The 22,589-nt window shown below is 41.8% G+C and overlaps 1 protein-coding gene and 1 pseudogene across 2 annotated transcripts in view; one reads left to right on the plus strand and one right to left on the minus strand.

Moving 5' to 3' along the window:
- Window positions 1–22,589, plus strand: part of MAN2A1 (mannosidase alpha class 2A member 1) — a 214,765-nt gene that overhangs the window by 53,552 nt on the left and 138,624 nt on the right. For both annotated transcript variants that reach the window (XM_005907789.3, XM_070373207.1), the window contains exon 4: window positions 13,822–13,993. In XM_005907789.3, coding sequence (XP_005907851.2) covers window positions 13,822–13,993 — 172 coding nt within the window. The remainder of the gene's footprint in view (window positions 1–13,821; window positions 13,994–22,589) is intronic.
- LOC102286239 (protein lin-28 homolog A pseudogene) lies at window positions 17,536–18,430 on the minus strand (annotated as a pseudogene).

The raw sequence follows: 22,589 nt of genomic DNA on the forward strand, positions 1-22,589 counted from the left end.
CCCCATATTCTTTCCATTTACTATACTGTCTCTTAGGATACTTTGTTTAGTTCAAATGACGCTGGTATTTCTTTTCTTCTTGCTTTATGGGCATTGGCTAATTTAGCACATTTATCTGAACTTTGGTTTGTTAATAGAGTTGCCAGATTTAGCTGGGGAAAAAAGAAAACAACAACAGGCTGCTCATTTACATTTTAACTTCCTATAAACAATGTATACTTTTTTACATGTGCTGCAAATATCATATGGTACACACTTACACTAAACATTTATTATTTATCTGAAGCTCAAATTTAACCTGTCATCCTGTATTTTATCTGGCACTCTTAAATGTTAAAAAATTTTGGCACTTGTTTTTAAGAGATCTCTAGAATTGGTATATTGATATTCCTTTTTAGAGGGAAAAAAGTCTGATTGGGCTCTCACTAGACTGTATTCCTTAGGAGCACAAATGTCAAGTAGCGCCTGAAATGTAGGTAATCATTAAACATCTTCCAGTTACCCTATTTTGATTACTTTTGTCTGTCTTCAATCCTGGGTGCTTCAGAGCTCACCACTGTGCTGGCTATACAACTAACTGCTGGTACAGTGGAAACTTACCGTGTTCCAGGCACTGTTCTAGGTATTGTATGTGTGTGTGCGTGTGCGTGTGCGAGTCGTGTCTGACTCTTGTGACCCCATGCGCTGTAGCCCTCTAGGCTCCTCTGTCCATGGGATTCTCCAGGCAAGTCTACTGGAGTGGGTTGCCATTTCCTGCTCCGGGAATCTTCCCTGACCCAGGGATGAACCCAGATCTCCTGCACTGCAGGCAGATGCTTTATTGTCTGAGCCATGTTTTGAATCCATCCATCCTGTCAGCGACTTTATGATAAAAATCGTGTTTTCACCCTCATTTCACAGATGAAAAAACAAAACAAACTGAGACAGAACAGAGGATGAGTGCTGGGTCTGTGGCAGGGCTGGGTGTGAACCCGAGTCATCTGGGTCTGGAATCAAAATCCATAACTACTTTTAATATTGCCTCTTGCAGGTAATGCTTGTAAAACCACATAAAGAGCTTCTAGGAAGAATGTCTTTAAGGTTTTCTAAGCCAAATGTCATCTACTTTCATATTAATCGTATAAAACATCTTAGTGACCGCTGCTAAAGTAGACACCTCACTACACTGTACGCTATCCTTTTCTTTTCTTCTGTCCTTACTGAGACAGATGGCTTAGTCCTTAAATACTGCATTAGTACATGAAATGGTGAGTGGTTTTTCTCATTGCTACATATTGTACGATTGGAAAGTGATTGATAAGCAGTATTTTCCAGCTTTTAAATGATTTCTTCTAGAAACTTAGATAATTTGCCCAGTATTGGCTTGCTCATAAGGCTAAGTTAGTAGACTCCTCACATATCCTAAGAGTAATGCCCTCAAAGGAATATGCATGTCTCTCATAGATACTTTTCAATATTTCAACTGACCAAACTTTGTTTGGACACGACTTACTAGTCTGGAAGTATCCTCATTTGGTTCAGATAAATACTCAGGGATGAAATTCTTAACACGGGAGGGAAGTAACACAGGGAAGCACAGATTTAGAAAATATTTTGGAGGGTGATCTTACAATTGCAGGTGTCAGGTATCAAGGTATGCAGGTCTTTTAAAGGGCATTTAGAAAAGCAATACAGAAAGAGGTCACATTTGGTCATTATACAGCTGCAGTGTGAACCAAATCCAGCTGTCCTGATCGTAATGCAAATGGATTCTTGTGGTGCTGGATAGAATTTCAAGTGACAATATCTTACATAGGTTAAAAAAAATGCTGTATCTCAAACAAGTTAATGGAAGTGAAGCTGATATGTTTTAAAAACTATTAGATGATACTGAATCACCTGGCAAAAAGGTTGGGTTCTTTTGGATATCTGAGTTCAAAAGCATTTAGAGGAATCAGCAGGTTTCTAAGTTTTCAAAGACTCATCTTCATTTTTGACTCTGCTTCTACTCTCTGCTGAAAATTTACTCAATTCCCTTCACTGTGCCTTCTTGGCCTCTATTTCCCTGTATTTGTTTCCACTGAGATCCATCACCATATTTAGCAGAATAATTGCAGTGGCCTCATGTCTTGTTTATCTCCTATTTTTACCTTGTTCAATTCAGTTCATTTGCTCAGTCGTGTCTGACTCTTTGCGACCCCATGAATCGCAGCACGCCAGGCCTCCCTGTCCATTACCAACTCCCAGACTTCACCCAAACTCTTGTGCATAGAGTTGGTGATACCATCCAGCCATCTCATCCTCTGTTGTCCCCTTCTCCTCCTGCCCCCAATCGCTCCCAGCATCAGGGTCTTTTCCAATGAGTCAACTCTTCGCATGAGGTGGCCAAAGTATTGGAGTTTCAGGCTCAACATCAGTCCTTCCAATGAACATCCAGGACTGGTCTCATTTAGGATAGACTGGTTGGATCTCCTTGCAGTCCAAGGGACTCTCAAGAGTCTTCTCCAGCACCACAGTTCAAAAACATCAATTCTTCAGCGCTCAGCTTTCTTCACAGTCCAACTCTCACATCCATACATGACCACTGGAAAAATCATAGCCTTGGCTAGACGGACCTTTGTTGGCAAAGTAATGTCTCTGCTTTTCAATATGCTATCTAGGTTGGTCATAACTTTCCTTCCAAGGTGTAGGCGTCTTTTAATTTCATGGCTGCAGTCGCCATCTGCAGTGGTTTTGGAGCCCAGAAAAATAAAGTCAGCTACTGTTTCCACTGTTTCTCCATCTATTTCCCATGAAGTGATGGGACTGAATGCCATGATCTTAGTTTTCTGAAAGTTGAGTTTTAAGCCAACTTTTTCACTCTCCTCTTTCACTTTCATCAAGAGGCTGTTCAGTCCTTCTTCACTTTCTGCAATAAGGATGGTGTCATCTGCATATCTGAGGTTATTGATATTTCTCCCAACAATCTTGATTCCAGCTTGTGCTTTTTCCAGCCCAGCGTTTCTCATGATTTACTCTGCATAGAAGTTAAATAAGTAGGGTGACAATATACAGCCTTGACGTACTCCTTTTCCTGTTTGGAACCAGTCTATTGTTCCATGTCCAGTTCTAACTATTGCTTCCTGACCTGCATATAGGTTTCTCAAGAGGCAGGTCAGGTGGTCTGGTATTCCCATCTCTTGAAGAATTTTCCACAGTTTATTGTGATCTACACAGTCAAAGGCTTTGGCATAGTCAGCAAAGCAGAAATAGATGTTTTTCTGGAACTCTGTTGCTTTTTCCATGATCCAGCAGATGTTGGCAATTTGATCTCTGGTTCTTCTGCCTTTTCTAATACCAGCTTGAACATCAGGAAGTTCACGGTTCACGTATTGCTGAAGCCTGGCTTGGAGAATTTTGAGCATGACTTTACTAGCGTGTGAGATGAGTGCAATTGTACGGTAGTTTAAGCATTCTTTGGCATTGCCTTTGGGATTGGAATGAAAACTGACCTTTTCCAGTCCTGTGGCCACTGCTGAGTTTTCCAAATTTGCTGGCATATTGAGCGCAGCACTTTCACAGCATCATCTTTCAGGATTTGAAACAGCTCATCTGGGATTCCATCACCTCCACTAGCTTTGTTCATTGTGATGCTTTCTAAGGCCCCCTTGACTTCACATTCCAGGATGTCTGGCTCTAGGTCAGTGATCACATCATCGTGATTATCCGAGTCGTGAAGATCTTTTTTGTACAGTTCTTCTGTGTATTCTTGCCACCTCTTTTTAATATCTTCTGCTACTGTTAGGTCCATACCATTTCTGTCCTTTATCAAGCCCATCTTTGCATGAAATGTTCCCTTGGTATCTCTAATTTTCTTGAAGAGATCTCTAGTCTTTCCCATTCTGTTGTTTTCCTCTATTTCTTTGCATTGATCACTGAGGAAGGCTTTCTTATCTCTCCTTGCTGTTCTCTGGAGCTCTGCATTCATATGCTTATATCTTTCCTTTTCTCCTTTGCTTTTTGCTTTGCTTCCTTTCACAGCTATATGTAAGGCCTCCCCAGACAGCCATTTTGCTTTTTTGCATTTCTTTTCCATGGGAATGGCTTGATCCCTGTCTCCTGTACAATGTCACGAACCTCCGTCCATAGTTCACCAGGTACTCTGTCTATCAGATCTAGTCCCTTAAATCTATTTCTCACTTCCACTGTATAATCATAAGGGATTTGATTTAGGTCATACCTGCATGGTCTAATGATCTTCCCTACTTTCTTCAATTTCAGTCTGAATTTGGCAATAAGGAGTTCATGATCTGAACCACAGTCAGCTCCCGGTCTTGTTTTTGCTGACTGTATAGAGTTCTCCCCTCCAGTACTCTTCTCTGGAAAATCCCATGGACAGAGGAGCCTGGTAGACTGCAGTCCATGGGCTCGCTAAGAGTCAGACACAACTGAGCGACTTCACTTTCACTTTTCACTTTCATGCAGTGGAGAATGAAATGGCAACCCACTCCAGTGTTCTTGCCTGGAGAGTCCCAGGGAAGGGGGAGCCTGGTGGGCTGCTGTCTATGGGGTCACACAGAGTTGGACACGACTGAAATGACTTAGCATAGCATAGCATAGCATAGAGTTCTCCATCTTTGGCTGCAAAGAATATAATCAATCTGATTTCGGTGTTGACCATATGGTGAGGTCCCTGTGTAGAGTCTTCTCTTGTGTTGTTGGAAGAGGGTGTTTGCTGTGACCAGTGCGTTCTCTTGGCAACACTCTATTAGCCTTTGCCCTGCTTCATTCCGTACTCCAAGGCCAAATTTGCCTGTTAATCCAGGTGTTTCTTGACTTCCTACTTTTGCATTCCAGCCCCCTATAAGGAAAAGGACATCTTTTTTGGGTGTTAGTTCTAAAAGGTCTTGTAGGTCTTCATAGAACCTTCAACTTCAGCTTCTTCAGCGTTACTGGTTGGGGCATAAGCTTGGATCACCGTGATATTAAATGGTTTGCCTTGGAAATGAACGGAGATCATTCTGTTGTTTTTGAGATTGCATCCAAGTACTGCATTTCAGACTGCATTTCTATTGTTGACCATGATGGCTACTCCATTTCTTCTAAGGGATTGCTGTCCACAGTAGTAGATATAATGGTCATCTGAGTTATATTCACCCATTCCCGTCCATTTTAGTTCGCTGATTCCTAGAATATTGTCGTTCACTCTTGCCATCTCCTGTTTGACCACTTCCAATTTGCTTTGATTAAATGCCTAAGATTCCAGGTTCCTATGCAATATTGTTTTTTATACCATCGGACTTTGCCTCTATCACCAGTCACATCCACACCTGGGTATTGTTTTTGCTTTGGCTCCATCCCTTCATTCTTTTTGGAGTTATTTCTCCACTGATCTCCAGTAGCATGTTGGGCATGTACTGACTTGGGAAGTTCCTCTTTCAGTATCCTATTGTTTTGCCTTTTCATACTGTTCATGGGTTCTCAAGGCAAGAACACTGAAGTGGTTTGCCATTCCCTTCTCCAGTGGACCACATTCTTTCAGACCTTTCCACCATGACCCGCCCGTCTTGGGTGGCCCCACAGGGCATAGCTTAGTTTCATTGAGTTAGACAAGGCTTTGGTCCATGTGATCAGATTGGCTAGTGTTCTGTGAGTATGGTTTCAGTGTGTCTGCCCTCTGATGCCCTCTCGCAACACCTACCGTCTTACTTGGGTTTCTCTTACCTTGATCGTGGGGTGTCTCTTCACGGCTGCTCCAGCAAAATGCAGCCTGTGCTCCTTACCTTGGACGAGGTTGCCCTTCCTGACCTTGAACATCGGGTTGCTCCTCTTGGCCTCCGCCCCTGACCTCGGATGTGGCGTAGCTCCTCTCGGCGGCTGCCCCAGACCTCGGTCATGGGGTAGCTCGTCTTGCCCGCCACCCCTGACCTCGGGCATGGGGTAGCTCCTCTTGGCCGCACTTCTGCGCAGTCCGTCACAGCCAGAGTGCCTCTACACGGTCTGTTTTACCTTTTAGTTTATTCTTTACCTGGTGGCTCAGACGGTAAAGCGTCTGTCTGCAATGGAGGAGACCCGGGTTCGATCCCTGGGTTGGGAAGATCCCCTGGAGAAGGAAATGGCAGCCCACTCCAGTATTCTTGCCTGGAAAATCCCATGGACAGCGGAGCCTGGTAGGCTACTGTCCATGGGGTCGCAAAGAGTCCGACACGACTGAGTGACTTCATTTTCTTTCACTTTACACTCACAGTACAGATAGTTTTGAAAACCCAGCTCAGAAAACCTTAACGTACTTCCTTCTAAGTTTTGGATGAGAAGCAAGGATGGTTTAGATTTTCAGTGATGTGATCTCACTTCTGTTTATTCAGTATCTTACTATATTCCCACTGTGTAAGGTGCAGTGAGGCCATACCCAAGTGCCTTGTGCTCCCTGAAATTGATACATCATTTCCTGGCTTGATGTCTTTTCCGGCGCCTCTCGCCTCTGTTGGAGCGCCCCCTTTGTCTCTAACCACATGGCGTCTAATCCAAGACTCTCTCTTCCATTCTTCTAGTGGGAACTTACCATTTCTTTATCCTCGCAGCGTTGTGTTTATGTGTTCACTGTAAAATGTGTCCATTGAACTTAGCTTTATTGCTTTGTCATTGTTGGATGCTTGGATTGTGTTTGAATGAATAAACCAGAACAGAAAGTTAATTAAAACTCTTTCACAGTTTATCAGGGGGAAAAGTAAGGTTATTTTATACTAGAAATATTGGAATTAAAATTAATCAGCATGTGAGTTATGGTAACATCAGTTAAAGTTGTTTGTAACCCCTTAAGTGTAGGATTGGATGTTGCAGTTGAACATTGAAAGGTTTGACAAGTGATGTAAGAAACTTGTTAATCATTTGTTAATATAGAATAACTTAATTACTAAAATAAAGGAGATTTCTTTTTTAATGAACTCTACTTATATTTTTCAATTTGAAAATATTATGTTAAAATGGAAATTACTTGAAGCATGTTGGATTTTTTTCAGTGTTTATTATCTGGATATATCTCAGAATCTTTTTATGTTTTCTTAACAGTTGGTACCTATTTGAGTGGAATTAATGTACTCATTAAAAAGTCATTATTGTAGCAATTAAAACCATAACAGTGTAACATTGATTTGAGGGGCATGCCTTCTTCCGGATGTGTGTGTTTTAAATCATCTTAGGGCTGACAGATCCTTTATAAATATAAAATAGAAACTTAGAGATATTGTTCAAAGATTATTAGGTTAGTATCAGGACCATGAACATAATAGAGCTAAAAGTATGTGGTGTCTTTGACCTTTGGTTTAATTTTCAGTTGAAGTAGTAAATTTGCATTTTTTACTCCACATGCATTTTTTTCCAGTCCTTTTGGCCATACAGTTCACTCATCTGTCAAGTACTTACTGACCTTTTGCTGTTGTGGACTGTACCAGGTGCTAGAGTCATGAGAATTGACTTGTTTGAAGTTCAGCTTGCAGTGTTTATCTAGGCTCACTTCTAAAACTTGCATGACCTGGGGCAAAAGTACATGGAGGCCCTCAAACACTATGTCTAAACATTTAAAGGTTATAAATCAAACTAATACATTGCTAAATAAAATAGATCTTTTCCTGTTGCCTTAGGATATAATAGCTCAGTGATCTGGAAGGCCAAGTAAGGATTTAGAGTGCCTGGGCTGCACTTCCGCATTGGCTGTGCTGCTGCTGTGGGGAGCGTTAGCCTCTGGGCAGCCCGGCCTCGCCTGAACCCAGGATGGTGCTTCTTGCAGACACCCCAGCCCTCTTCCCACACCCCTGCAAACTGCACCTCCTGGCTACTGCCAGGCTAGTGGCCACCTGCAAGTTCATCTGTCCTGGCAGGGGCGGCCTAGTAGAGGCCCTGGGAGGCTCAAGAAGCTGGCTGTGGGATGATCAGATGCGGATATCCAAGCCCCGGGGACTGAGAAGGGCACCACACAGCCAGTGGGTGGGCATGGCCTTTGCCTGGTGGGTTTGTCTTGTGGAAAGGGTGGGCTCAGAGGAGGAGCAGGGAGACCCCTGGGGTCCAGTGCGCAGGGCAGGCGCTCCTGCCCAGGCCCCTGGGTGGTCCTGTATGTACCCTCTACCAGACAGATGAAGCGCTCCTCAGACCTCAGATCCCACAAAGCCTGCAGACTTTAAGCTAGATCACAAGTCCACAATTTAAAAAATAAATTGTGTTTTGTTAGTGAACAGTTATTAGGTGTGTATTTATTTATGATGAAGAATAAGCAATAGTTTTCAACTGTGTTATTTTTATATTTTAGAAATTAAAAATTTTTCTGATAAAATAGTGATAGTGACTTTGGAATTATGGCTGAATACAACTTCTAATTGTGTACTCTTTGTTTTTAACATTTCCCCACTTATTTAAAATAGTGATTAGCTGTTTTATGGGTGATGGTGTTGTTAGAATGAAAAAGGATAAATTGAAAGGTATTCTTAATGCTGTTCTAGCCCTGTTTCAATTTCTAAGTATATTCAAGGGAAAGAAAAAGGCTGTGAATTGACCATTTAAGTAAATCAGTTTGCATCTGAATGTCCCAAGATTATTAAATCTCGACATAGGAATGTAATTTTATATCACAAAAATTCATCCCATACAAGTTTTTTAAAATGCTATCTTTGTGATTGGTCTCATGTTAATATACAGTTGAAGTTTTACAGTAATTTAGAGAAGAAAGAGTCAATTCAGTGTAAAAGGGAATACTTGATTACTCTATTGTATAAGAGCAATAAAAGCTAATTTACTGTTATATTACTCAGTATTGAAAACTGCAAGAGGCTATCTTTCTGTTCATTCTACATTAATTGTGCTGCATTGTAGTGATATTCATATCTATTATAGATGAGTTTTATGGAAGCCTTTTAAGTTGACATCTCTGAGCTTGTCTTGTAGCTCACGTAAATATCTTTGACATATTGTCTGCATGATTGTTGAAGGGCGAATGAAGTGTTGAAGGCAAGATGGATTAATCAGTCACTGAGATTCCTCTATGAACACTCCCCTGATAAACTATTCTTTGAAATGGCCTGAGTTCATCACAAAGTATAACCTATGAAAATAAGTAGTTGTATTTTTAAAAAGCCTTTAACTTATTAAACTTCATAAAGACTATTTCTTCTAAATTTGCCTCTTATGCTTGTATTTTATTATAAAATTAATTTCAGAGTCATTTCACTGTTAGTAGTTCTTTTCTTTAATTGAGTTTATAAGTCAAATAATTGGGATTAATTTTAACTTTTGTTAAAATTTAGGTAGAAAGTGGTGTCTTTGTTGTTCAGTTGCTCAGTCATGTCTGACTCCTTGCAACCCCATGGACTGCAGCATGCCAGGCTTCCCTGTCCTTCATCATCTCCCAGAGTTTGCTCAAATTCATGTCCATTGAGTTGATGATAAAACCCAACCATCTCATCCTTTGTCGTCCCCTTCTCCTCCTGCCTTCAGTCTTGCCCAGCATCAATGTCTTTTCCAATGAGTTGGCTGTTTGCATCAGGTGGCCAAAGTATTGGAGCTGCAGCTTCAGCATCTGTCCTTCCAATGAATATTCGGGGTTGTTTCCTTTAGAATTGACTGGTTTGATCTCCTTGCAGTCCAAGGGTCTCTCAAGGGTCTTCTGGAGTCTTAACCACTGGACCACCAGGGAAATCCCTTTGGGCTCCACTGTTAATTCCACCACATTTACAGTGACTTCCTCTGCTAAAGTCTTGAACCCCTGAAATTATCCATGAAGACTGGAGTCAATACGTTCCAAAATCCTGTTGCGTTGATATTTTGACCTCTTCCCATGAATTGCAGGTGTTAATAATGGCATCTAAAATGGTCAGTTTTTTCCAGAAGTTTTTCAGTTGACTTGGCTCTGACCCATCAGAGAAATCGCCATCTATGACAGCTGTAGAGTCTTAGGAAAGGTATTTCTTAAAGCATAAGACTTGAAAGTCGAAATCAGTACTTGGTCCAAAGCCAATGTGAACGTTGTTGTGTGTCTTCATCAGAGGTCCTGCGTGACCAGCTGACCGTTGCTGAGAAGCAGGACTGTTTTGAAAGGAATCTCATTTTCTGAGTGGAAGATTTCGGTAATGGGCTTAAAGCACTCAGTGCGTCCTGTGCTGAACACGCGTGCTGTCACCCCAGCTTGCTCTTTCATTTATAGAGCACACACAGAGCGCGTTTGCACAGTTCTTAAGGGCCCTTGAGGTTTTGGAGTGGTGAATGAGCACTGGCTTTAACTCCAAGTCACCAGCTGCGTTATCCCCTTACAAGTCAGCCTGTCCTGTGGGGCTTTGCAGTCAGGCATTGACTTCTCTTTTCTAGCTAACAAAGTCTGAGATAGCATCTCCTCCAAAGAATGCTCTTTGATCTACATTGCAAATGTCTTGTTTACTGTAGCCACCTTTGTTCATGATCTTAGCTAGATTTTTCTGGACAACTTGCTGCAGCTTCTACATTAGCACTTGCTGTTGCCCTTGCTGTTGCACTTGAATGTTACGGAGATGGCTTCTTTCTTTGAACCTCATGAACCAGCCTCTACTAGCTTCAGACTTTTCTTCTTTATCTTCCTCAACTCTTTCAGCCACCACAGAACTGGAGAGAGTTAGGCCTTGGCCTAGGTTTGGCTTTTACTTAAGAGAATGTGTTACTGGTTTGATCTTCTATCCAGAGCACCAAAACTCTCCATATCAGCAATAGGGCTGTTTAGCTTTTTATCGTTCATGTGTTCATTGGAGTAGCAGTTTTCATTTCCTTTAAGAACTTTTCCATTGCATTCATCGCGTGGCTATTTCAGGGCAATTCATCTAGCTTTTGGCCATCTTGGCTTTCAACAAACCTTCTTTACTAAGGTTAATCATTTCTAGCTTCTGATTAAAAGTGAGGGACATGGGACTCTTCCTTTCACTTGAACATTAAGAGGTCATTGTAGGGCTATTAACTGGTCTACTTTCGATTTTATTTTGTCTCAGGGAATAGGGAGGCTGGAGGAGAGGGGGCGATGAAGAATGGCCTTTAAAGCAGTCAGAACATTCAGTTCACTGTCTTATACAGGTGTGGTTCGTGGAGCCCCAGAGCAATTGCAGGTGTAACATCAAGATCGCTGCTTACAGTTCATGGTAACAAATATGATCACAGTTAAAAACTTTAAAATAGGAGAATTACTGAAATGTGACAGACACATAAAGTGAGCAAATGCTGTTGGAATGATGGCACTGATCTATTTGTTTGACAGAGGGTTGCCACAAACCTTGTATTTATAAAAAATGCAACATCTGTGAAGCAAAATAAAGCAAAGCGCGATAAAGCAAGTTATGCCTGTACTGGATTAGGCTCCATTCTCATGACATCATTTTATCTTCATCATCTCTTTGGAGACAAGGGAAGTTGCTCAGTCATGTGTGACTCTTTGCCAGTCCCATGGACTGTAGCCTACCGGGCTCCTCTGTACATGGAATTTTCCTGGCAAGAATACTAGACTGGGTTGCCATTTCCTTCTCCAGAAAATCTTCCTGACCTGGGGATCAAACCAAGGTCTCCTGCATTGCAGGCAGACGCTTTACCTTCTGAGCTACCAGGGAAATCCCTCTTTGGCAACATTATGTCCAAATACAGTCATATTCTGAAGTTACTGGCTGTTAGGACTTCAATGTATGCATTTCAAGAGGACAAATCCAGCCTATTAAAGGGACATAGAATGAGTTCTATGCTAACGTATTGGGTAACCAATATGTTTAAGATGTGGAGCAGTTTATTTAATTTGTAAATAAATTGTATACTTTTCAAAATTGGATGTTAGGAATATCTTTTATTTCTCCTTTGACCTGGTTTGATTGTAGAGATGTGAAAAGGGTAATTAAAGGCTGATGATGATTATAATAATAACAGCAGCCGCAGCCACGTCATCAAGGGCTGTAGTGTGTCCTGGGCTTGGGTAGTTAAAGGCTGCTGCTGCTGCTAAGTCTCTTCAGTCGTGTCCAACTCTGTGTAACCCCATAGACAGCAGCCCACCAGGCTCTCCGGTCCCTGGGATTCTCCAGGCAAGAACACTGGAGTGGGTTGCCATTTCCTTCTCCAATGAAAGTGAAAAGTGAAAGTGAAGTCGCTCAGTCGTGTCCGACTCTTAGTGACCCCATAGACTGCAGCCTACCAGGCTCCCCCGTCCATGGGATTTTCCAGGTAAGAACACTGGAGTTAAAGGCTGATGACGGTTATAACAACAGCAGCAGCAGCCACGTCATCAAGTGCTGTAGCTGTAGCATGGAAAAGTTGAATTATTCAGGTAGTGTTCTTTGGTGACAAACTAGCTTAAAAATGTCCCAGATCAAGAAAGTTCTTTAAAGAATATTTTAAACTATATCCTATCTGGCTCATAGCTCCAATACCCTTCACTTTGTGGGTGCTCAATAAATAATTGTAGAATGAATAGATTTCAGTTAAAGCCAAAGGGAGAAATACAGTCATAGTGGCAGTGCCCATTAGAATCTCATGTTTGCATTGTCAAGAGTATATTGCCTGCTCAGCCCTTGCAAGTTTTTGTTATTTGTCAGCAAATACAGTATGCGTTGACTATTCGCTTGATTGTAGACAGACAAGAGAACTAACTTGCTGGACCCTTTGTGTTTTAGACCTCCCACATGTGTGAGACTTGGAAACAATAGAACAGCGGTTTTGCCTGTCTGTATAGAAACTCCCCTTCCTGTAAGATGCCGCAGATAAGAGGTGATTCTCACAGAGGACATTTTATCTCCCACCAGTAGGTGGGATTGACGGCTGTGTGTGTTTTGCCTCAGTTTCTTGTTGTGTTGCTTTATTACTTGGCTGGATGGGGCTGCATTTGGAACTATAGATCTTGTTAAAAATGTTTCTTAATAGTCAAATTGTAAATGTCTTTAGATAAAATTTTCAGGATATTTGAGAAGTAGTAGGAAAAGGCAAAGAACTGAGTTGTTGCAGTTCTTTTTTGAAAACAACTTTATATGGATGTGTATACATTTGTTGTTTGATTATTGTCAATTTGTTCTTCAAAAAAGTAGAATAATGAGCAGCCTTTTGGGAACTCATGGCTATTTTTGGCAGAATTCTTCTTGTTAGTATTCATAATATTTCTGTAATTACCTTATTGCTCTGTTTCTAGGCTTTTGATATAGTTTGTACTTGTGATTTTCTTTTTCTTAGTTTTGGGTACTTAATGAAGAAGAAATTTTAGATGTGGTATGAGAGAATAAATGGACTTCACTGGTGGCTCAGTGGTCAAGAATCTGCCTGCAATGCAGGAGACCAGAGTTCAAGCCCTGGGTTGGGAAGGTCCCCTGGAGGAGGGCATGGCAGCCCACGCCAGTGTTCTTGCCTGGAGAATCGCACGGACAGAGGAGCCTGGTGGGCTGCGGTCCCTGGGTCACAGAGTTGGACGGGCCTGAGCAACTGAGCAGCAGCAGCAGAGAGAATAAAATTTTGATTCTGTATTAAAAGAATATTACGTCCAACTTGCTAATGTTGTTTGGGTTTTTTTAATTAAAAAAAATTCCTTAAATTAGAGATAAATTATAAGTAGTTGAATTAGATACTGTAATTGTTAAGTACGAATAAATGTTTTTCAACTTTCTCATTTTTCTCACTGATATCTGAATTTGTACAGTTTTCAAAGTCTTTTTATCATTTCAGTATTAGTGGCTTTTTGAGTCTCATGTCCATTCAGTGGAATTTCATTAACTGAAAATATTTGCTAAATTTTTAGTTGTCTTTGTATGAATGAAACCCCTAAGGTTATACAAAATGCAATTGAGTGTGACTGAGTTTACGTCAGACCTTTGTGATATTTTTTGTGTCTTAATTTAGGTTGGTTGAAGACCTTTGATGACTACTTTAGAGAGAAGACTCAGTATATTTTTAATAATATGGTTGTCAAGTTGAAAGAAGACCCACGGAGAAAATTTATATGGTCTGAGATCTCTTACCTTTCGAAGTGGTGGGAAGCTATAGATGTTCAGAAGAAGGATGCTGTTAAAAGGTTTGTTGTTTAAAACTATTGCTTTTTGAAATTAGGTAATATTAAATACATTAATTTTGCAGTGAAACATGTGTTGACTTTTCAGAAGGTGAAAATTCTTAGCTTTATAAATGAAACTTAAAATATTTCTCCATGTCCTTTTATTACCTTGATTCTGGTTCATTTCTGAAAAAGTGACCTGAAACTTCTCCATTGAAATTCTTATGTTCCAGCTTTGTCCTTGCAATGGAATTACTATGTCAAAGGGGCTTAATGTTTTAAAGATTTTTTTGAAGCATATAAATCGAAGTGATCCCTGTAAAGGTGGTTTCAGTGTGTTCTTCATTTAGAAATGTACCGATTTCTCTGCATATTAGCAGATGAAATTCTCTGCATATTTGCAATGTAATTTTTTTCTAAAACATATCAATTTAAGTATTGGAAAATTTGCTTAGTGATAAAATTTTGATTAGTGATAGTGTTACATGTTTTCTCATGTATGCAGGCAGAACTTTCTGTGAACTGCTTGATCCTGTACTTTGCTTAGTGATTTCTAAGAGTGCTTATGCACACATATGAATCCTTATTTTTTCTGAAGCTTTAAATTTCTTCTTAATTCTTAGTGTTTGACACATAGACTTCAAAAGTTTTTATGTAGTCTAATGTATTAATCTGTTTTCTTGATATTGGCTTTTCTGTCATACCCAAGTCTTAGCCTAAGAGGAGATCTTTCCCCCGCCTCTTTAGTGTTTTTACTGCTCCCTTTTATAAACCTTCCGGTTTACTCTTTAATGTGGTGTGATGGGGGCTTTTGCTCTGCTGTCTCCCTGCTCCCGCCACCCGCCCTGCTTCCGGGAGTTTAAGGTTTGTCTTAGCATAAACTACTTTTTTTACTTATTTAGTGTCACATGTGCACCACTTACTGTATCACTTCCTGTGTTAAGTACCTTACAAATGATAACTGATAATCTTTGCAGTAATCCTGGGCAGTGAGTCCAGTGAGTGTCTTGATTGTACAGATGGGGTCACCCAGCTGGACATGCCACACTGCTTACCGTCCAGGCCAGCCTCAGCCCCATAAGCTCTTCCCTTACACATTCTTTCTTTCCACTGACTTGAAGTGCCATCTTTATTGTATTTAAATAAGCATTGATTTCTGGGCTTTCTGACCTCTTTCTTTTTTTTTTTTTTTTAGTACCAATAAGTTTTTATTCATTGTATATTCCCAAGGAAAACAAAGGAAAGGGAAAAGGGTCAGCGTGTGTGTTACAAAATGATAGCAAATGGGAAAGGAAGTACCTGGCACAGTAAAATCAGCCATCAAATAAACACTGCCCAGATGGGGTCGCCAAAGCCCAAGGGGCTATGTCTCCTGCAGTTCAGGAATGAGAAGGGATGAGGAAAAGAACAGATGGGTACATGCTTTTCTACCCTCCCTCCCTCCCTCCCCATTAAATTCAAGATTTCATACAAAGCTTTGGTTTCTAGCAGTAAACATGGAGTTACATTCGTCTGTCTGCTATTAAACAATCTTGTGGCTACTTTGACGTAAGTTTCTTGCACCTGCATAAAAGTTCCTGAGTGACTTGGATATACATTCATCTTTCCTTTCGTGGTCTCCCAGCCCCACCTTCTACATGGAAGGCCCCCTTCATTGCTCCTCTCTACCCTTGGAGTTGGTCTTAATCCAACCAAATACATCAGTCCGTTTAGCATGAATCACATCAAGGAATGGACAGGACTCGAAATTGGGAACGAGGGATGGAGCAATCTTAGCCTTTTCAGGATTTTTGCACAAATCACTTAATCACAGATACCCCACAAATTAAATGTATAGGTATATGGTCTATTTCGGGGGGGCACAAAGGTGGAAAGAAGAGGGAATAGGAATCTAGTTTTCAGGACAGATCTTGTTTGAAATAGGAAATAGAGGAAGGGGAACACAAAAGAAAGTGTAGTTCAAGACCCCCCCAACTTCAAGAGGGGCCCCCAAGCTTACGTTTCAGATTTCTTTGCCTGGTGCAGAACATTTTGTCAAAGATGCTTTGGCTATTTTTCTCAATATAAAAAGAAGTTTGTAAACAATAAAACCCCAAAAGAACATGGAGAAGACCAACACATTATATTTACACAAACTAGGCCACCTAGCAATCACCAAATCAGCTACTTGTGAAGTCCTACAAAGCCCAGACAAATATAATAACTAGAGGGGGGTAGCAGCTGGGGGAGACAAGGATCAGACACACATCACCCAATGCCTTCTATTGCATTTGCCCCGTGACAACACAGTGAGGTAGGTCTGCAGGGATCTCACAGCTTGTAAACGAACCCGCCGCCCCCACCGCCCTTTCTCCTTTAGCTGCCATGATACTAATCACTGCTGCAGCAGAGTAGGACCCTGGCTCTGGGAACCACAAAGAAGCCATTGCTGATGGTCTCTCCAGAAGCCAAGAAGGAAAAGCCCAGAATCGTTAAAGATCTTGTCCTTGCTTCACATATCCATCCCTGGGCAGCTCAAGATGGGTACAGAGGCATTGTTCTTAAAAACCTCTCCTTACCAACTTCCATTTCTTATAAAAACACACACACCCTGTTGTGCAGGGTTGGCCTAGCCCAGTCAGGTGGAGGATGGATCTGGTATATAAAGCGAGTCCTGTGCCCTAGGATTATAGATCTGGAACAGGAATCCTTTGCCACACATACAGACGACCTTTGCCTAATCTTGGCTTCCCCTCTCTGCACTTCTTACCTGGCCCAGCCTCTCCTAACTTCTCTGCACCATGTTTTCCTGTTCAGAACAATTTCCAATCTTTCAGTAGGAAGGAGACCAAGTCATGGGGCAACCCAGTTAAAACCTAGTCTCTCATGAAACGCTGAAGGGATTTCAGGAGGACACCATGGCAGAAGAGCCAGCTGTAATTGGCAAAAATGAGGTAGTTCAATAGGCTATACACTCCAAATAGTTGTTCTCTCTGATGATACAGCAACAAAAAGCATTCCTGCTGTGCAGACCCGGAGCTGCTGCTGACTTATCCCTGAGATTGCTAACGTACCTGAGAACACAGTGCAGGAATGAGGGTCTTAGATTAAAATACACAAAGATACAAAACCAGAATATTTATATTATGAAAAAAAAAAAGTTAAAATGCACAAGATATGTCATTTGCACACTAGTGCAGTTGGCATCCTGGAGAAAGTGGGACCCAAGGTACAGTCAGCCAAGGCAGCAAATAAATAAAATTGAGTTGGCCCAGAATGGGGTGAGAGTGAGCTTAGAAGCAGCAAGTTTGCAGCTGTTCCCTCAATTACCCCTTTACCTGTCATCATAACCCATTACTTGGGACAGTTCTTGGCATTCTGTCCCAAGAGGGGGTTATGAGGAGAGAAGACGAGGAAAACCCTGCCGCCCCCCTGAGATGTTTCCTCCCGTGGAATGTAGTGGCTTGTTGGTTGGGTCCATCAATCTGTTCTCCTCTTAATCTTTACACTCTGATATGGGAAATATGATTCCACAATCTTCTTTAAGAGTAAAACAACTTCCCTACCCAGGCCACTTTCAAAAGCTGGAGATTCTGGGGGTGGAGACTCAGATGAAGCATGCAGGGAGGGTTAACCCTCAAAGCCCTCATATGCATTTGGAAAGAGCTAATTGGAGTTTCTTTGCCTCACCCCTTCTTCCCACCAAGAGGGAAGAGGGGGTGATGCTGTGGACTCCAGCCTCAGATATATGGCAGTGCCAGCTGCCCCCTACCCACCCTGTCCCCACTTTCTCCACTCTGCCGATTGATGCCTGCTCCTCAAAGCTTTCTGATCACAAAATGATAGCCCCCACCCACTGTGGCTTCAATTCTGGGCCTCTGGGAGCATGGCAGAGCTATGGATCTCTTCTTCCTCCTCCCGAAAGTAGGCTGGCTTTCCCTGGGAGCTGGGAGCTTGCTGGGCCTTCAGTGGGCATGAGGCTACCATATGGTTGATGCTCTGGCAGAAATGGCACTTCTTGGGCTGCGGTGGCAGTTTGCATTCCTTGGCGTGATGGTCTAGACCTGCACAGTTGTAGCACCTGGCTCCCTTTGATCTGCGTTTCTGCATATTCTTCCCTTTAGGCCGCCTTTCACTCCCAATACAGAACACCCCCCCCAGGGCCGGTGACTCGGATAGATTCCAGGCCCTTGGCGGACTTCTTAAAGGTGAACTCCACGGCCTCCCCCTCCTTCAGGCTCCCGAAGCCCTCCATGTGCAGCTTACTCTGGTGCACAAAGACGTCCACCGGGGGGTCGAGCGCGACCCCTGCGCTGGCGGTCATGGACAGGAAGCCGAACCCCATGCGCACGTTGAACCACTTACGGACGCCGGCACCCCGGCACCGTGCAGCAGCTGCGGCTCCTCTGCCGCGCGGGCCGCGTCCTCCGGCGCCTTAGCGCAGCCACCTGCGACCTGCTCGTGGGACACAGAGCCCATGGTAGTCGGCTGAGCCCGCGGCCCCGGGCCCCTGCTTGGGCGGCTGCTGGCCCCAGAGAAGTCCGGAGGCCCTGACCTCTTTCATAGACTTTTCCGTGTAACTGTAATTGTTGCAAGCTTATGAGGTGTTTCATTAACAGACAGTTTAAATCTTCCTTTATTTTTCTTTATTGAAAAGTTCTTTCAATGAGTGACTGCTTAATTTTCCCAGAGAGCTTTGGGATTAATTCTTCCTACTCGATCCCCCAAAAAAGAGGGGGAAGATTTTGAGAGGTATTGAGCTAAATGTTTAAAGGTATTTTCGGGAGAATTAACTTTCCATTATTATCTATCAGACATTTTTTCTTCCCTGATAGCATCCTTAAAATGCTTACAAGAGTGGTTAGAAGATGTCAGAAGTGAGGGCTGTAGGCTCTGAGAGTCCTGCACTCACCAGGAGTAACTGTGGCACCCAGAGGCCGACCCCCTCTTCCTCGCTTGCAGTGTGTGGCCACAGGAGATGGTTGTCAGCACAGTCTTCCGGTCAGTCACGGCAAGCTGGGATTCCAAGACACTACATAACATGTATTGACTTTTTAAGTTGAAATGTTAGCAGCTAATTTATATTAACATGCACACATACACATCCTTAATTAAAATCAAGCTATCCACTGGTTTGCAACTTTTCAAAAATTAAGAACTGCCCTGTAATGCTCTATGGAATTGGTGCTTGTCAGATATGTAAGTTTTTTTTTAACTAAGTTTAAAGACAAATTTTTCTGTCTGTCTAGGTCTTATGTTGCTCCTTGAATATAAATAATGCTTATAGTTTCTTAAATTATTATTTTATAGCGTTTTACTTAGATTGTGCAGATTTTAAGATTTTATTCCATCTGTAGGTTTTTTTCCTTATTATTTGGTGGGACCTGATTATTTTTTTATCTTGATTAGATTGGCTGAAGCTCTTACTAGTTTCGTTGGTTTTTGTACCCCCACTTGTTTCCTAAAAAACTTTTTGCATTGTACTGATATTTACTCTTGACTTTTCTGTTTTTATTTAATTCCTTCTGCCTTTTTTTAAACGAATGCTAAATGGGCCAGTTGATTTACTTGAACAAGAAGTATTTCTCTCTCTGTATTTGCCTTTTAGCACTGCTCTTAACCAGCATTCACATTTTTATGTGTTATTTTGTTAATATGATATTTTTTCCTAAATCATCTGTAACTGTATTATTGTTTTCTTTTGCCATATATCTGGGTATGTATAACTTATTACTAAATTTTTCATCTATCAGTTCAAATACTTTTCATCTTATCTGTTTTGCTCTTACTAATTAGTTTTATTTCATTTCCTTATAATTCAGTTATCTAGTTGTTTCTGGTCTCTCTTTGGCATATGCTTTTTAATTTTTTTGTTATATTTACTGTATTTTATGTGATTTTTTTCAAGGTTTTTTCTTCCCACTTCACATTCAGTTATTGGTCATGTAGAGCCTGTTCTTTTCTGGCTTCAAATGCATGGTTTTAACTATGCTTTTTAATTACCCTTTAGTTCTGGATTCTTTATATTGTTGTTTATGTGTCCAGACATTTTCTCTTCTTTTTTTAAACCCATCCCATGAGGAATAACATGTATCCACACCTGGAATTTGTTTCAAAACAGAGAGTGTGACTTCAATCACATCCCTTCCTTTTCTGACCGGATGCTGCTTGCATCTCATTCACCTGGTTTCCTTTTAGGAAATGGTCTCCAAACACAGAAGTCACATCTTTGATTTTCCTGCCCCAGGTCAGGCAGGTCAGCTGTTATCTGAGCTCAGCCAGTCAGTATATTATTTCCCAGGATTTTCAGTCCTTGGAGAGTGACGTGAAGGTAGACAGCTGAAAGGAAGGGAACAGGACGGAGGGGAGGTTGGGATCATCCCTTGGAGCACTGGTGTGTTCACAAGAGGCTTCCTGCTCTGTGGCAGAGCCCCTGTTGTGCCTGTGGCATGCCTTCTCATTGTTTCCAGTCCTCTGTTTAGCCTGGACTTGTAGCTTGCCCTCAGTCCTGTGTGCCCACGACAGCCTCCCGAATACATTCCCCATTCAGAGTCAGTCAGTGTTGCTTGTGGGGAAGAAAGCTAGCTGATATGTTGTTGTTTGGAGAAGGCAATGGCACCCCACTCCAGTACTCTTGCCTGGAAAATCCCATGGATGGAGGAGCCTGGTAGGCTGCAGTCCATGGGGTCACTAAGAGTCGGACACGACTGAGTGACTTCACTTGCATTTTTCACTTTCATGCATTGGAGAAGGAAATGGCAGCCCACTCCAGTGTTCTTGCCTGGAGAATGCCAGGGACGGGGGAGCCTGGTGGGCTGCCGTCTCTGGGGTCACACAGAGTCGGACACGACTGAAGCGACTCAGCAGCAGCATGTTGTTGTTATTCAGTCACTCAGCTGTCCCTGCTCTTTATGACCCCAGAAACTGCAGCACACCAGGCTTCCCTGGCCTTCAGCATCTCCTGAGTTTTCTCAAGCTCGTGTCCACTGAGTCAGTGATGCTATCTGACCCCCGCACCCTCTGTCACTCCTTCTCCTCTTGTCCTCAAACTTTCCCAGCATCAGAGTCTTTTCCAGAGTTGGCTTTTTGAATCAGGTGGCCAAAGTATTGGAGCTTCAGCTTCAGAACCAGTCCTTTCAGTGAATATTCAGGGTTGATTTCCTTTAGGATTGACTGGTTTCACCTCTTTGCAGTCCAAGGGACTCTCAAGAGTCTTCTCCAGCACCACAGTTTGAAAGCATCAGTTCTTTGGTGCTCAGCTTTCTTTATAGTCCAACTCTCACGTCCATACATGACAGCTGGAAAAACCATAGCTTTGACTAGACGGACCTTTGTTGGCAAAGTGATATTTCTGCTTTTTAATACACTGTCGAGATTTGTCATAGCTGTTCTTCCAAGAAGCAAGTGTCTTTTGATTTTGTGGCTGCAGTCACCATCCACAGTGATTTTGGAGTCCCAAGAAAATGAAATCTGACACTGTTTCCACATTTTCTCCATCTATTTGCCAAGAAGTGATGGGACCGGATGCCATTATCTTTGTTTTTTGAACGTTGAGTTTTAAGAAAGCTGTTTCACTCTCCTTCACTTTCATCAAGAGGCTCCTTAGTTCTTCTTCACTTTCTGCCGTAAGGGTGGTGTCATCTGCATATCTAAGGTTATTGATATTTCTCCCAGCTATCTTGATTCCAGCTTGTGCTTCCTCCAGCCCAGCATTTCACTTGATGTGCTCTGCATAGACGTTAAATAAGCAGGGTGACAACATACAGCCTTGGCATACTCCTTTCCCACTTTTGAACTAGTCCGTTGTTCCATGTCCAGTTCTAACTGTTGCTTCTTGACCTTTATACAGGTTTCTCAGGAGGCAGGTCAGGTGGTCTTAACAAGGTCCCATCTTGTTAAGAGTTTTCCACAGTTTGTGGTGATCTACACAGTCAAAGGCTTTATCATAGTCAATGAAGCAGAAGTAGATGTTTTAGCTGAAATATTTCTCCTCAAATCCTTTGTTGGAGAGCAGGGTTCCAGAAAGGAAAAAAAAAAGACACATACGTTTGTTCCCATTTTTTTAAATTCTGAGCTTATACTATTAACATTACTGACATCTATAACATTATTAACATCTAGTGACATTACTGATAGAATTTTGTTTTGACTGCTAGTGTAATGGTTATGCAATGGTTTGTTTTTCCCTTTTTGAAGATGAATCTATGGATTAAATGTCTGTAGCTAAATTTGCAAGCTAGCTGTTGCAGAGAAGAACCTGTTAATTCTAGCAGAGTTCTCTGTAAGCTTTTATTGTCCCTGAAGAATACCAATTGATTATGGGAATTTAACAGAAACATAGCTCAAGTGATCTTCATAATCTATGCTAGCAATGACTTGTTTGATTCTTCCCCCTGTGGTAGCAGTATTCAGCTCTATAAGCTTTTTAAAATGAAAAATCTAGTTAACTAAAAGGAGATTCATGCAGACAACATCTACCTTCTTTATTTTATGTGACTCAATCAAGTATAGTCATGGTTCCTACTTGTAACACATAGACAGTGGATTTAACAGAAACTGCCTTGTTATCATCAGCCCATTTTCTGTCTACTCTTGTTTTATTTTGAAAATAACTGGTATGTTAACATTCTTTTTACTT

Source organism: Bos mutus, chromosome 7, assembly GCF_027580195.1.
Source record: "Bos mutus isolate GX-2022 chromosome 7, NWIPB_WYAK_1.1, whole genome shotgun sequence".
Classification (NCBI taxonomy): Eukaryota; Metazoa; Chordata; class Mammalia; order Artiodactyla; family Bovidae; genus Bos; species Bos mutus.